At 54.3% G+C, this 16,853-nt stretch overlaps 1 protein-coding gene across 1 annotated transcript; it reads right to left on the bottom strand.

The window, feature by feature from the left end:
* Positions 1-423: 423 nt before the first annotated feature.
* On the bottom strand, positions 424-11,420 carry SCRT2 (scratch family transcriptional repressor 2). Its single transcript, XM_007062541.3, has 2 exons — positions 11,074-11,420; positions 424-1,835 (listed from the first exon to the last, which is right to left on the bottom strand). The coding sequence occupies exons 1-2, from the start codon at positions 11,213-11,215 to the stop codon at positions 1,129-1,131; spliced, it is 849 nt and encodes a 282-aa protein (XP_007062603.2). The 5' UTR covers positions 11,216-11,420; the 3' UTR covers positions 424-1,128.
* Positions 11,421-16,853: the final 5,433 nt, after the last annotated feature.

Genomic DNA, 16,853 nt, shown 5'->3' on the forward strand with positions numbered 1-16,853 from the left:
AATCTTCCTATATGTTTTAAATGAAAACTGAGATTCTGACATATTCCCCTGACTCCAGAAGCTGGGGCTTGCCCCAACACCTGAACTGCCAAATGGGCACTCGCTCCTAGAGCCAGGGGATGGTGAGATTATCTATCAGTCCCATGTCACACAGACATCCTTCCGCTTCACAAGCCCAACAGTCGCACAAACACCTCTCCCCCCTCATAGGCTTGTCAGTCGCACAGAATTACCCCCTTCCACAGGCCTGTCACTCATGCAGCACCCCTCCTGTCCACAAGACTGCCCTCCCAGAAGCCTGTCCGTCACATAGACTCCCCCATGCCCCAGCCTGTCAGTTGACTCCCCCACCCCCTCCCCACAGGTCTGTCAGTCGCCCTGACGCCCCTCCCCCAGGCCTGTCAGTCGCACAGAACCCACATGTGTCCTGGCTGACCCCCTCGCCTGCCTTGTTCCCTTGTCAATACTTTTACAATTTCACAGCTGATGCATTTTGAACCCAGTGAGTTTAGCTCCTGAGGGAGAAGACGACAAGTTTCGTTTCTCCCCAGTCGATTCCGGCAGGGAGAAGAAGCAGCACTAAATAAATACAGCAATAAATTAAATAAATACACGAGGAGCTTCCCGAGGTCCCTTGGCCTGAAAAGGAGCTAGGAGCGAATCCCACGGGGAGGAACTTCGACTCGCCCGCAAAGCAGCTCCAGAGACAGTCCTGCCCCGATTCCCCCGGCCAGCCAGGAGCTGTTGTTTCCGCCAGCCGCGAGGGGAAGAGATGGGAGCGGGGGGATGAGGGTTGGAGGGTGAGAAACGGGCGAGCTGTGGAACCGGCGGTTGGCACCATTTGAGATTCCCGTCCAGAAACGTCACCTGGTCAGCGAAGGAAAATTCCTGGGACCCCCCAGCCCCACATGCCCTCCCCATGGCGGGAAGCAAGTCCTTCCTGGGAAAACACATCCTTCCAGCAAACACGGCTGGCCCGAGCTGCAGAAGTCCCTGCTGCCTCTCGCGCTCCGAGTAGCCCTGATTCCGCTGGTGGGAGAGCGGCGGAGAGGGGACCCCCTTCCTGCCAGATGTCGGTGGCTTCTCGTCTGCCCCGGCCTTTCCTCTCCCCTCCCCGGGGGACAGGGCTCAGTTCTCTATTGCACAGCTGCGTTCGGAGCCCTTGAAGCAGGCCGACTCGTAGTGCTTGTTGAGGTACGACTTGAGGGCGAAGGTCTTCTCGCACTGCTTGCACTTGTAGTGCTTGAAGGCCGAGTGGGTCTGCATGTGGGCCCGCAGGTTGGAGCGGTCGGCGAAGGCCTTGCCGCAGTGGGAGCAGCCGAAGGGCTTCTCGCCCGTGTGCGAGCGCATGTGGCCCTGCAGCAGCCAGGGCCGGCTGAAGGCCTTGCCGCACACGTCGCACTTGTGTTTCAGGTTGTGGGTCAGGATGTGCATGGCTAGGGCAGGCATGGAGACGTAGGCCTTGCCGCAGGTGGGGCACTTCCTGGCCATCTTGCTGTCCAGGCTGCGGTGGGTCTGCTTGTGCCGGCTGAGGTTGGAGGAGGTGGCGTAGGTCTTGCCGCACTCATTACACGAGTGGCGGTGGCTCCCACGCCGCTGGCTCTCGCTGCGTCGCCTGGAGCGGCCGTCAGTGATGAAGAAAGCATCCATGGAGTAGCTGTCTGTGACTGCAGCTTCGCCATTGAAGTAGCGGGCAGAGAGGCTCGATTGGGGACTCTCGGGATCGCTGTACTCCTCGTGAGCTGGGGCGTAGACCGGGTCTGCAGACACCAGCTGAAACCTTTGTTTCTTGTCAGGCTCATAGTCGGAGGGCGTGAGGCAATGTTGGCTATACCCTGCAGGAGGCAAACACAGATGGAGATCACCATCTACCAGGGCTTCTCCTTCCCTATTTGTATATCCCAGCCCTTTCCTAACTGTCCCATCCCCGTGAGACCGGGACTTCCCTGGGGCAGCCTTTACTACACTGCAGACTTGCAAGAAAAGTGTAGGTGGGTTTTGGATGGAGGTGGGCAAGCCAAAGAGCCAAGTCTGGGTGCTCCTGGACTTCTGATGAGGGTTCAGAATCTGACCCTGCGCCCAAACTTGGCCCTGGCCTGCTGTCTCTATGGCGAGCCAAATGAGAACCTTCGGCCCGGGGGCGCTGACGGGACTGGAGAGTGCTGAAAACTAGATGAGGAGCCAGAGTCAATGTCTGAGGGGGATCCGCTCCTGAATCCTGACAAGGACTTGGGGAGTGACTGGACCCACAGACGCTTTCCCAGCATTCCCCTCTTGCCTGTTGCAAGGTGGAGTAGGACGTGGGAGGTTTAGTCCAAGCTGTATGGCTGTCCATGCAGAACTGACCTGATTAGCAGAGCTCAGTGTAAAGGGCCTTGCTCTCATATGGAGCCCCCAGTAGCCAAGGCCACATTGGCCCCGTTCTGAGATTGGGGTTTTATTCCAAACCGAAATCTGGTTCACCATAACATTTGCTAACATCTGCGAATCTGTGGGTGCAGCCGAGCCTGGCAGAGTGCGCTATTCGTCTCCCGGCCTGAGAGACAGGAGTCCTTGGGCCACAGTCCCGGAGTCTGACCCAGTCTGTCTCGATGTGCAGCCACCCTGTTCCCATTAGACCTCACGCAGGGCACCATTCCTCAGTCCTGACCCAGCCTCCGTCTGTTATCTCTCCTGGCCACACACCACCCAACCAGCTGCTGAGAGAGCCACAAGGAAAGAATCCTAGGCCCGGCTCCTGGTCCATTCACTCCACCTGCCCTTTGAATCCAGACTGCAACCAGCCCCTTTTGGGTTCCATCACTTCCCAGGCCATTAGACAGCTGCCGATGCTTAATTCCTCATTGCTCCACTGTGGCAGACACTCGCAGTGAGCTGTGCAGTCTCTCAGTGTCCCCTCCCCCTCCAGAAACCTGGGGAAAACTGGACAAGCCCAAAGTGAATGATCAGGAAGGGGCTTGGGACAGAACACAGAGGCCACCCTGTCTTGCCCTCCATCCCCAGCCATTTCCCCTGGAAACACAGGCCCAGCTTGCTCTCAGCGATATCAGTGAGCGAGCAACCTCTAAATGTAGGAGCATCTGTAGGACGGCTCGTTGGCTGTGGAGCTGTTTTCATGGCGCGTCCCTCAAGAGAATACCAGATTATCGGTTTGACTCTCGCCAGGTGCTTTACTGACAGGGGGAGACTAGAGAGACACGGCGGCACAGAGCCCGGGAGCACGACTCTCCTGGCGACACAAAGGGGGGACGGATGTCGGAGGTTGGGCTTGACTGACAGCAAAGGTGAGAAGACAGAAACGCAGCTGTAAGGAAGCTGCAGGCAGTGAACAAAAGACCAGATGCTCCTGGCAACAAGCAAGACACATGAACCCCCTTAAAAGGAAAGCTAGTAGGGAAAGAACCGGGTTCAGGGATCTGGAAACTCCAGGAGGCTTGCCCTCCCGCTTGGAAGAGTCAGGGAGTCTGCTGGAAATCAAAGCCACCCACCTGGAGGGACTTCAGCTCTGAAATGGTTCCAGCTTTCTGTGCTGGATACCTGGCAGTGGGAATCCAATGGAGCAAACCTGCCTTGCCTGTCAGGGGGTTCTCCCTGCAGCATGCAGGGTGCACGCAAACATTGATCCTGGCTCAGTCAGGGTCCGCGGTTAGGTGGACTCCCTCCTGCCCTGTGCTGATCTCAAACCCACAGAGCGATTTCTGCAGGGTCTGGTGTGCGTGTTCACGGGGAAGCATTGACACTGCAGTGCCATGCTCTGCTTCTGTGCCCCATTGGCAGGGATCCAGGGGGGTCCACCCGCCAAGCGAGAGGAGAGGATCAGGACCGTACAGTGCCTGGAAAGGTAAAACACTCTAATAAGGTGATTCATGAGAGGGATATTTTTGATGCACTCAGCAGCCTTCTGCAGTGTATATTTCATGGTGCATCTTTAACTTAGTGGTCTCAGCCTTTTCCAGACCGGTCCCTCATGTTAACAACAGAACAAGTTTGGGGACCCCCTTATCTCCCTAGCTATTGAGAAATGGAGGGTGGTTTTGACTCTCAGCTTGAGAACCCAGGATCTGACTACAAACTCTACCCATCTGTAGGAAGCAAACCTCTCTCTGCAACCTGGATATAAACATCAGTGCTTCCAGGCCATGCATCCCGGGTTTATTATAACTGGGACCTAACAAAACAGCCCCACAGACACATGGTGTGAAACTGTAACACTCTGTGCAACAGACATCACCTGACGACTTAGTGTATTTTGTTGGTTTGATGATCTTTGACCTCTCTGAGCTGATAGAATAGTTGATCTTTTGGGGACTTGGGATGATGTTTAGCTGTCGACTAATGATCGACACATCCACTTAAAATACTGAGGGCTGAATCCATCACAGGAAGCTGTGCAGCGGTGCATCCACAAAGCCTCCTATTTGTGCATGCAAAACACACGTGCCCCTCTGAACACACAATGAGCTGGCTCACATGTGGCTGGTGCAGGTGGCCCTGACTCAAAAGCCTTTGGAAGTGTGACTTCTTCAGCTCATCCACTGCAACACAGTACGTGAGGCATTGAGTTGCTTCTGGCTATCCCGTCTCTGAAATTAACATCCCGGGTCTGATGAGGCTGGGTTAGGTGCCGCTGTGCAAACCCCCCAGCACATGCATTCTCACCCCTGTCGGTATGATTCACTGGCCCAATAAAGAGACCCAGATGTTCAGGCTACGAGCTGGGATCACTTTCCCCATTAGAAATGTGGATGCCACTGCTGAAAGCAGTGCAGGTGGCTCTTGCTGGCGAGACGTGGTAAAATATGGAAGAATGAGCCAGATTCTCAGCTGGCATAAACTGGCAAAACTTCATCGACTCCTAAGGTAACCCTTCAGCTGAGGAGAGATAGAAAAGCGTTCTTCCACTGGCATCAACCTCTCATCTGTATGCTCCGGCACTTAGTTCAGATGAGCCAGGGATTTCTGGGTACATTAATATTCAGCATGTTGATTTGCAAAGACTGATGGCTGTCTGATGTGTACATGTCTATCAATATTCTCCTCTAATAGGGAGAGGGCCTATTGCGTCAATTGTTTATTCTCCGTAGGCCTGTGTAGACCCACCAGGAGGTGGCGCTCAGAGGCAAAGGTACTCTGATGAGCGCATTAGCAGAAGTAACTTCATTCATGGCAGCACCCGGCTTGCAGCTTGCAGCACTGAGGGTGCAGTAAGGGCCGGAGCTAGACCTGCTCCCGTGCAGTGCAGCATGTGCCAACGATGCTCAACTTGGCAGGTGGGGGGGCTGAGCCCTGTCTATAGAAACCCCTTGAGTTTTCAATTATAAAAAAAATGAATGGAAGCGAGCCTGGATTTGGGCTCCTCCCCACCCTCCATGAAAAAAGCCAGCTGCCAGCTGGGGAATAGGTGGGGTATTGCCCCAGAAGAGCTTGAACTTGGGGGTAAGGAGGCAATTGGGGTATAGAATTGTTTTCCGGGGTGCTGGGGGAGGCATCAGAAAAAGGTGGGGATCTGCCCTGCGTGGGGAGGGATAGCTCAGTTGTTTGCGCATTGGCCTGCTAAATCCAGGGTTGTGAGTTCAATCCTTGAGGGGGCCATTTAGGGATCTGGGGCAGAAATTGGGGATTGGTCCTGCTTTGAGCAGGGGGGTTGGACTCGATGACCTCCTGAGGTCCCTGAGATTCTATGAGGGGTGGGCGATGGGTGCACTGTATGGGGTTCACCACAATCTCAGACAATAGATGAGAACCAACTGTGCTCATGCTGAGAGACAGGCTTAATTAATAACCTGGATCAGCCCACTCAATACCAGCTCCCGCTTACTGGAAACCTTTCCCCCTTGCACCAAACTGTTTGCACTAATTCACCACACTCAGTGCCTACTTACAATCAATGGCCATGACATGATTTCCCATTGAACAGCACTTGGAAACCGCCAGTCGCCTACTCCACCGCATGCTCCATGTCAGTGAGTTCATGTGACACTAGTGGCCCCATCCTGCCACCCCCTAATCCTAATCAATACACAGCTTTTCTAGAGACTGCTTCTCGTCCCTGGATTTCACAGTTTCTGAATGAACTCATGAGCTTTATTCCCATTTTACAGGTTGGGAAACTGACTCACAAGGTGAAGGGACTTGCCCCAGGTCACATAGCAAGTCAGTGGCAGGGCTAGAAACAGAACCCAGGTCTCTGGAGGGCCCATGTCACATTCCATGCATCAAACCACACTGTCTGTGGGGGAGCAGAGTTGGGCTGAGAGCTGTCAACCTCGCTGCATGGTTTGTATGTCTGACAATTATTTGAAACCAAGGCAGGGAGGGCCTGGCCAATGATTTTGCCTAACTCTGCTCAGGGTTAACTGCCACAAGCACTAGCCACTGGTCTACATGAGCACCGCCACCATTGCTAGCAGCTGGGGAGTTGCACCAGTACTCCAGCAACGGTGGGAGAATTTCACAAGATGCTCAGTGGCTTGTCCATGGTCCCAGAATTAGTCCATGGCAGAACCCACGTCTCTGGACTCCCATCCCTGTGCCTTAGCCACAAGACCTTCCTTCCTCCTTTAACACTGACATCAAGTGAGTTTGACTGTAATTGGATCAGACATTGTTGTCGCTTGAGCACTCTATTCCTAACCGCCTTGGGGTGCCTGATGAGAATGACCCCAGGTTTTCCCTGTGTGTGGCGACCGAAAGGCACTGTGTGGAGGAGACACACTCAGGCTCTGGTTTGAGGGAGGAATTCTGATCTTTGCTTTAAACCTGGAAAGGGCAGTGTTTGTGCAGACAGGGGATAAGGCCCTGGTGGGGATGGGAAATTCTTCTGCACGTACCCCTCACTCAGGGCAAGCGGCTGCATCTCCTAAGGCAACAATTTTACTCCTCGCAAGTAGTTTTAAGAGCCAGTCATGCCAAGAAGGGGTGGATGCAGTGGTATCCAGGCTGGGGGGTGGGGGGGCGGGTTCTCCCTCCTGGCCTGCTTCAGTCTAAGTGCCAGGTTACAGTGATTGCTCGAGTGTGACCTGCAGTTTCCCTGGGCCCTCAGCCTGCCTAGTTATTGATTTTTTGTCCTCTCCCCAACCTACGCTTCCTTGGCTTCCCAGCTCTGGAAAGACTTGCCTTTTAATCCCTGGAAGCATATTTCTGTCATCTCCTAAGAAGCAGCATCCCCTCCTTGCCTGAATGTGGTGTAAACCCCTCCCCACCCCCCGGCTCTCCGGTGGTCTTCCATCACTGCATGTGTCTGATGGAGCTGGCCACCTGATATTTCCCCTGCCCTGGATCCTTCGCCCCCACCCCAGCTCTGCTATGGAGCTGCCTCTCCCTCCCTCCCTCTCTCCTTGTTTACAGAGCGCAGTCACACTCGCTGGGCGAAAAGCCCTCTCCTCAGCAATTTTTCACACTTTCTCTGGAGCACACAGCAAGGTTATTTCCAGGAGAGCGGCACCAACAGCTTCTCCCCGGCTGGCGTGGATTCCTTTCCCTTACATCACCCAGCGCACAAAATATTTCGCACACGTTTTGCTCCACACACACACAAATGCAGGGAGGAGGGGGATGGAAGGGAGCAGAAAACCTCCGAAGCCATACAAGCGTTTGTGGTACCGGTACGGAGGTACCCTACATTCCACCCTCTGTCGGCAAGGCGCAGCCTGGGTTTGTCACAACCCGTACAGCCATGGCATGAGCTGAAAAGACATCCCCATCCATCCCCGGTGTCAAACCGAGAGATCCCAAGTGCCAACCACAGTACTGAATGCGCAGCCCCAAGTGCCATTTGCTGTACCCACATATGCAATCACTAATGCCAGGGGCAGCACCAGGTATTCCTCTTCTTTTGGGCAGTAAATCAATGTTTATTGGTCCTCTTCCAGCTGGGTCACTGACGGGATCTGAGATGATCCAGAGGCTGGAGATAAACAGACTATGTTCTGTTAAACTAAATGTACACTGAAAATACTGAATTATGATAACTCTTTGCACTTCTGTAAAGGCTTTGTGGTGAGGAGCTCCAAGTACTATACAAGCAATAATGAGGGTAGGTAAGTGAAATTACCCCCATTTCACGGATGGGGAAACTGAGTCACAGAGAGGGTACGTGACTTGCACATTGCCATACATACTGAGTTAGTGACAGGAGTGGGATTTGAATGCAGGGCTCCTGACTCACAGGGCCAGCTTTTGGCCACAGCATCCTCCTTCCCCTCCTTATTTATTTATTCAGGTCTTCTTCTAGGTGCCTAGTGGTACTTACAAATAGAATTAAACGCTACCCCCTGTGCAGGATGGTTGGGTCAGCGGTGCTGTTAGGACACATCAAAACTGTCTGGCAGACAATTCGTTTCTGTAGAGACCAAACCCCATCCATGGATGTGCCAAGGCCACCTGACTAACTCAGAGGAAGCAAATTCAGACACGAGAGCTTTCCACTGAGTGTGCCTTCTGTTGACCCCAGATAGTTCCATCCGAGGAAGCAATGGCCCGGTTGGCCAGATGATGGTCTATGCGTGATGAGATGGATGGGAAAGGGCAGTTTCTCAAGAAATGTTGGGAATCCCAGGTCCCTAATGTTGTGGTGTGAACCTGAAATGGGGGGCAGGCCTGGCGGGGTTGTGACAGGCTGAATCTCAGAGCACCCTGAATCTCCACTAAGATATAGCACGACCCTTGCTATTCCTCACTGAACCTGCAGGGAGAGGTAGACAGGTCATCTCAAAATCACTCCCTCTTTTGGGGCAGCCCTGCAGCCTTCTCAGCATTGTGAAGAGGTGTCTCGATGGGGGTGAAGCCGAGGGAGTCTTCTAATGAGCGGCTGATCTAGCACCCCTCCGTGTAAATGACAAGGCTCACATTGACCGCCTTGTTATTTGGATTGAGCCCCGGCCTGCCTTCCCAATTCCCCCAAGCACCGAGGGCAGGCAGGAATGTCACCTTGGGCTGGGTAGATTAGGGCTGGGCATGGTGCTGCAATCCATCCAACACCTCCCCACTTTGCAGCTCACCTCCCCTGGAACCTCCAAACGCCTGGAAGCAGCAGAGGTTCTCTCTACTCCACCCTCTGAGAAGATATCTGGGGGTGCTGCATGACACAGCCCTGGGCACATTTGGGGAGCCTCAGGGGCTGTCCTGTTTGTGGTTTCATGTTGAGGAACATCTGATTAGTACGGTATTGCCATCATGCCTAGCATTTCTCGCTCCCGCGATGGTGTTGGGCATTCTGCTTATAGGGACACATGTTCAGAGCCTTCTAATGGAGCTTGGGGTGCCCCCACCCCATTTAGTTCAGCCTGACCCTCCTACGCTCCCACTCACCACCACATGCCGCAGGCTGGAGCGTGGGGACACTGGCCATGCCATCCCTCTCCTCCTCTGTTCTTTCCCACTCTCCACCTTTCCCCGCTGCTCTCCCTTCCTCGCTCTTCCATTCTGTTCCTCGTTTACATGAAGCCAACCCCAGGCAGCAGCAAATAGTTCCCTCAGGTCTAGCTGGTGAGGTGACAGCCCCTCGGAGCCATCGCCTGGCAGGGGCTGTGGAGTGCAAACCTGCTGGCAGTGCTTTGAAGAATGAGGCCCCCTGGGAACGTGAGTGCCCTTGACCCCATTTCCTCCCAAGATGTCCTTTCTCCCTGCCTGGATCGGCTCCTGTCTCCTGGGGAATTGCTCTCGCTTGTCAATGCCACCACTTGTTCTGCAGTGAACAAGGCAACCAGGACGTGACCCCGTGGCGAGCCCAGTGCTGGGTTTAAGCCCAGCTTCAGCCCCTGGTGCCCCAGAGGAAAGCACCAACACAGGGACATTTCCAGCTCAGAGGAAATCTGGGGGGCTGCTCAGGCAGAACAGTTGGCCCCTCTCCCATGTCCTTGGAGGGTAACAAAGTCTGGCTTAGCAAGACCCCTCCAAGGGCAGCAATACCCCTAGGAGCAGGAGGAGAAATTTTGCAACAGAGCAACTTTGAGCAGAGGCTGCTGGGTTCTAGGGTCACCTTGCTAAGGGAGAGACACGTCTGCACACGCCAGCCCACACAGTACACAACCACGGGCACACCGCCCGCAACACAATGTATGTGCATAGCCCCCAGCACAACAGAGAAATGCACCGACACATCCAGACCGGCACACCCCATCTGTGCAAACCCATCCACACACACCACAGGGCACACACAGTCCATCCACACAAAGGTGTGCACCCACACTCAACAAAACACATCCTGCATACACACATGGCACAGTATAATACACATATGCCAGCACATGCATACACACAACCCCCCCCCAACCTACAGACACATGCATATGTACAATATAGGGCCCTCATCCCTACACACACACACACTGTAACTCACCCCCCCACACACACACACACTGTAACTCACCCCCCCACACACACACTGTAACTCACACCCACACAGAGGCATACACACATAATACTACAAACAGAGGTTCACTTTTAAATGCATAAGTTTAAAATGCATTGTGTACACCCCCCCCATGTCCCCCCCCCCCCCCCAGCTACACCTACAGAAATACCCAGCACCCTCACTGGAGACGCCACTTTTAAAGTCCTGGCGGCTGCCCGGGGGCCGCTCGGCACGTGGCCTCTCGAGCTCGGGGTTCGAACCGCCCCACTCCCGAGCCGCGAAGGGAATCCTCTGGCCGGGCATTTCCTGCCCAGTTGCAAACCCAGCGGGCCGGTTCCTGGTGGTAATTATTCTTTAGAGGCGACCCGGAGTCTCTCCAGCAGCTGCGGAGGTCCGGAGGCTCCTGCGCACAGACTCCCCAGGGCCCGGGGTCAGCTCCACTCCCCTCAATTATAATCCGCTGCCCCCCTGAAAATACGAGCTGCGGTGTATGGGGGGAGGGGGGGCGTAGCCTCCCAATAACAGGCTCCGCTGTGTCAGGGACACAGCCCCCCCTCCGACAAGCCCCGCGGCGCGGGGGGGATGCTGACCCCGTCGGAGACGCCCCGCCTTGTGCAGGGGACCCTGGTTCTCGGATAATACGCACTGCGGGGTAGAAGGGAGCCTCCCCCGGTTCCAGCTGCCGGGACCCTTCTCCATCCAGGTCCTCAGCCACTTACCGTCCTCGGCCCCGGGGCCGCTGCCCACCCGGGACCCGGCCAGCACATAAGCAGCTTCCAGGGGGTGGTAGCGGGGAGCCGGGACCTCGCAGGGCTGGAGAGCGTCTGCTTTGATCTTCTTGACCAGGAAGGAGCGGGGCATGGTGCGAGCTGGGGGGCTTCTCTCCTGCGCTCCGAGGGGATCAGCACTGGACAGCTCCCTGCGCCGGCGGCGGGCGTGGGGGGAGCCGGCTGGCGCTCGCTGAGCTCCGCACTCCGGGCCCGCGGTCTTTAGATGGGACGCAGGCTGGAGATCAGGCGGCGCTTTGCTGAGGAGCTGAATCCATCACGCGTCCCCCAGGACAATCATCGCATCCCCGCTGAACCGGCTGCGCAGGGTGGGGTGGGGTGGGGTGGGGGAGAAAGGGAGGAGGGAGAGAAAGGGGAAGAGACAGAGAAAGTGTGTGTGTGTGTGTGTGTGAGTGTGTGAGAGAGAGTGAGAGGCGAAGGGGGAGAGAGATGGGTAAAGTGGGTGAAAGAGAAAGAAAAAAGGAAAGAGATGGAGAAAAAGTGAAAGGAGGAGGGGCAAGAAGGAAGACAAGGGGGGGGGGAATGGGGGGCGGAGAGATGGCCCACTGCCCATCTGCTTAACATTTAGACACACAGCCCTTGGTCTGAGTCTCAGTTCAAGGGGGGGGCGGAACAGGTGTCAGGCGGGGGCGATACTCAGCTCTGAGACATGCTCCAGAATAAAGAGAGAACTTCTTCAACACACACACACACCGGAAAGGCACACCACCCCGGGGCCAGGACAATCATCCGCACTGTCCTGCAACCCCATGTTCTGGGGCAGGGAATAGCCAGCGACGCAGTGAAAGCCCCAGGCAGTTCATTCTCCCCCGGCTGGGCGGGTGGGTTTCTTTACTTCCCTTTCTTTCCTCCAGTCCAGCCACAGGCAGACAATAGAGACGCGTGCATGAGGAAGAGGAGAGAGGAAGTCTGAGAAGGAGGGGTGCAGAGGGAGAGAGGCTGTTCAGATGAACTCTCTGGCTCTGTTTCCTTTGTCTTGGTGCAACCAGTGTGTTTTAAGACCCTGTGAATAATACAGTCTAGCTCCATATGCTGGGGGAGGGGAGTGCATTTTGATTTCCCAGTTCAACAAAGGTGGGCAATAAACAGTGACCCAGGCAGATCTAAAGCAAAAAGAGGGGCTAGTCTGTGGTATTGTTCCCCTTTCAAGAAGCTGGGTTCTTTGCCTTCGCGGCTAGAGCCAAGCAGGTTTCAGGCAGGCTTCTGCCTTCTGCAGAATGTGTTTGCTTTGCAGAAATGCATGCACATGGCAGGTTCAGGACACCAGGAAAGAGATTCTGCGAGTACGACCTTGGCGAGTCTCAGCACTAGCTGGGCAATCAGTGTTCGTTCCTGTGGCCCACAGTTAGGCCAGAATCCCAGGGAAGGGAGGGGGAGTAAGGAGTTCCGAACTGTCCGTCAGTTTATTAAATGCTTTTGGCCTGCCCTGAATTTGTCACTGCTTGGGCCAAATTGTTGACTGGTGTCACTCCACTGAAGCCAATGGAGTTACACCAACAGTGAGTTTAGTCCCGTATTGCAATAGTGCAAGAATATCCCAGCTAGCGGAGGCCCCGTCAAATCCCCTACAAGGAGCTGGGTTAGCACAAAGTTTCACATTATTTTCCTCCTCCCACCGTTCCAGGAGTGTCCTCATATGACAGGTAGAAAATTTGCTTCAGAAACACAATTTCAAACTGAAGTACTATAAAAGCCCTTGCAAATACTGCCCCTTTCTGCTCTACATTGAGCTGATCCAAAGGGAAATCCCACTTCAGAACTTCAGTGTTTATACGGAGAGCTCTGATGGGTACGTTTCTCGAATGGCAAACAGGAGACACACCAAAGAACCCCTGTTACCTAGTGGCAGGGTTTTGTGTGTAAGTTTTCCACACCCCTCAGAGACACTCCTGGGCTTTATGGACCTCTCTGGACTCAAGAGCAGAGCCTGTCGTCTTCTGACAATTTATCCCTGAATGTTCTAGATGGCTCACATTTAGGGAATTTTGTTTCTGAGAATTAAGGAGGGGTAAAATATAGGGCTTCTGATGAATCACCTCATCCGACCTCAGCTCTGAAGCCACAGCCCCTAGACTCGATTAAGTGTGGGGCTAGGAGCTGGGAGTGCCTGAATTCTAATCCTGCATCTGCCATTGCCTTGTTCTGTGGCCCTGGGCTGCTCCCTTGTCCTTCAAATCCATTCTCAAAACCAGTGTCTGCTACAGACCCACCCCACCATTAAATTAACAAACAAACAGGACAGAGCCTTCCTCTGGATCCTCCAGTGCACTGTGCTTTGTGTTGCCTGTGTACTATGCTTGCAAGCTCCTTGGGAAGGGACCAGGGTGTCTTCTGCACTTTGTCAGCACTTAACTAATACTAGTTCCTGGTATATTTGCCAGCAGCCACCGAGAGCAGAGCCTGTATGATGGGACACTTACACACTTCTCTGGACTTTGCAATGGAAAATGCTCAGCAGTATAACAATCAATGAGAATGCCAGCCAAATATTCGAGAGAGACAAGGTGGGTGAGACCAGCACCGTTACAACTGCACTGCAGTCACATATCGATCCTTCCCGCACGAGGCAGGTCAGCTGCAGCACCTGGGCTAGGGAGTCAGCTGTGGTGCAAACAACTTCCCAAGCTTTTCAGGCCCACTTCAGGGGGCCTGCGCTTTGTTTCCAGGCTGAGACAAGCGCTGCTCCACTCAGCTGCTCACACCTGGTTCAACGAGTTGTTTAAACTGTCCCCAGCCTGTTATAGGAGCTGTCCCAGCTGGCCCTTAGGGCCTCCCATACAGTGTTATTAGACTGCTCACTCCTCTCATCTCTCTTGAGGGTGTTTTGGGCTGTCCTCTCCTGGGGTGTAGTGTCTGGTCTCTATCCAGACTGATCTAGAAAACCTGAGCTATGAGGAAAGATTGGAAAAACTGGGTTTGTTTAGGCTGGAGAAGAGAAGACTGAGAGGGGACGTGATAACGGTTTTCAAGTTACAAGGAGGAGGGAGATAAATTGTTCCCCCTGTCCTCTGAGGCTAGGACAAGACGCAATGGGCTTAAATTGAAGCAGGGGAGGTTTAGGTTGGACGTTAGGAAAAAACTTCCTGTCAGGCTAGTCAAGCACTGGAATAAACTGCCTAGGGAGGTTGTGGAATCTCTGTCATTGGGGATTTTTAAGAGCAGGTTGGACAAACACCTGTCAGGGATGATCTAGATAATACTTAGTCCTGCCTTGGGTGGAGGGGACTGGATGACCTCTTGAGGGCCCTTCCAGGCCTACATGTCTATGATTCTATGATATAGAGACCAGTGATGGGTTTACTATTATTTATATTACAGCAGCACCTAGAGGTCCAGACATAGATTGTACAGCACCGAGCACAACAGGGCCACGTAAACACATCAGAAACCATCCCTTCCCTGGAATACAGCGGCCCCTAATCTATCCCCCAGGCACAGAACCGGTTTCATGAGTCCCAGTCCAGCGTCTTGTCCACTAGACCCCACTGCCTCCAGAGTGTCCTAACGCTGCACAGAAATGGGCTGTGATCAAAGCAGGCCTGTTCTGAGCTCAGGAACAGACTGGTCTCATGGACAGAAGTTTTGCATTTGACCTGGGCCTGGGAAATGCAGTGAAACACCTCGTACCGTCTAGTGCAAAGGAGCCTCGTTGTTCTGTAGAGTGGTGAGATGGCTCCCGCTGCCTAGACCGCGCCACATGCTCCCAGCTCTCACACTGAGAGAGGCTTGCATCTTTTACCCACTCAGACCGGGCTTAGGGGACTATTTGGTCACCCTCCACCTTTGGTCACCAGGCAGTGGAGAATTGCATCACTGTTGGGATGGGCTAAGTTCATGTGCAGGAGTCCTGTGCAGAGCAGCTGATCAACCTGGAAAACCGCGTTCAGGAAAACTCAGAGCACCATCCTCTCCACCCAGACACCCTGGTGTGAACCTTTCCCCACTTGTTCTCCTGCAGACTAAACTTATTTCAGAGACCCAGGGCTTGAATGTACTCCCCAGATCCAAAAGCCCTCGAACTTTGGTCCGGATTCAGATCTGAGCTTCTCAAATGCCACGCTCTCTATAACGGGCCAAAGCAAAGCCCAGGATTCAAACACCCCCTGCGCTTTGGGGAAGTTCAGATCCAGAGCTGCTCTGGGGCTTCGACTTAGCTCTGCTCTTGGTCTCCTCTCTGCATTTTTCAGAAGCCGCCGACCAGGCAGGCTGAAAGAACAGTCCCCTCTCCTCGTGACATCACACCCCATCTGTCTCTCCAGCAAGGACCCGTGACATCACAGGCTGGACAAGTTCAAGGTCGCAAGTCCCCTTAGGATGAGCTGAGGTCACATCCAGATGGCATCCCTTTCAGGGCTGAGCCTGGAACCTTTTATTCAGATGCCACTCGTTATGCCTTGGCCTTCCCTGCCCCCTCCATGTGTGGAAGGATCCCTGTGCTTTCAAGCCCTGCGTCCCTTATTTATTTATGTGTGTGTGTGTGATTTCCTTCCTTGAAGGCACGTTAGTAGAATAGGCAATTACTCACGCCCTGGTTGTGCCGGGATGCCTGCCTGCCCAGTGTCCTGTGATTTCTCTCTCTCCCCGGCTGTGGTGTAATAAGTGAGGTAATTAAGTGTAAATGACAAGGAGGGGGAGGAGGGAGGGCTGAGGAGAGGGAAGAATAGGAACTCCACTCTTTTCAGAGGCAGGGGAGTGAGATAATGTATGTTAATAACCTGCAATCAGTCCTGCTGAGCTGTGCAAATACTGCTGACTGCTCTGTAACCCACCCCCCAAAGGAAGAGAAAGAGGGAGGCAGAGAGAACCGAGAAGAAGGAAACGGATCCTTTCTTCTGAAATACCACTGGGCCAGCTCTCCATTCGTGGCGTTCTGGGCAGCTGTATGGAAATAATTTCCCTCTCGCTCTATTTGAATCTGATTCTTTCCTGTCTCTCATCTCGGGGGGAGGGGGAAGTGGTGCGGGGAGCAAGCGGAGTGTCCCCTGTAGGGTCACAGGGAATCCTGCCAGAATGGGCAGGCGCTGGGCTTTGCAGGCTACGTGTGGAGGGGAAAGCCCCACAGGCACTAGGCTGGAGGCGTGCACCGAACAGAGATGAGCTTTTCTCTGGGAGTGGCTGCCTGCGTGCCCCGAATGTCTGGGAGAAGCACGTGTGGGTTGGCTAGGAACTCCAGGACTTTGCGTGTCTCCAGCTGGAAAGAAACGAGCTCACCAGTCTCATCTGGGTGGAGCCGGGTGACGGAGGGGAGCCTGCTGACCACTTCCACCAGCCCCAGCAAGTCCAATCCCCAGGCATTCACCCTGTTGCAAGCCTCCCCGCCACCACACACACTGGAAAGGGGGCTTGCATTTCTGCTGAGCCAGCGCCAGGGCCCAGGGCTTTGGGTGCTCTCAGTGCTGCCTTTACCTGAAGACGAAACAACCCCACTCAAGGGGCTGAAGCCCCCTCCCCTCATCGCTGCCATGGCAAGGGAAGAGGTGGGAACGTGAGAATCTGCTGCAGGGAGCAGAAGGGTGCAGACAAGGAGGGAGAGTGACTGGCAGGGTGGGCCCAGGCGTTGCAAGAGTAATGGGAGGGGACTGAGCAAAGCCCACGGAGGCTGGCAGGGGAGATGGCCCGGGAAAGGGTAATTCACAGTGTTTGAGTCCACAGGTTACCAGTGTTTGTTTCTTGTATTCCTCTAGTGGCCTGAGGTTCCAGTCTGGGGAGGT

Source organism: Chelonia mydas, chromosome 13 (assembly GCF_015237465.2).
Source record: "Chelonia mydas isolate rCheMyd1 chromosome 13, rCheMyd1.pri.v2, whole genome shotgun sequence".
In the NCBI taxonomy this organism is placed as follows: Eukaryota; Metazoa; Chordata; order Testudines; family Cheloniidae; genus Chelonia; species Chelonia mydas.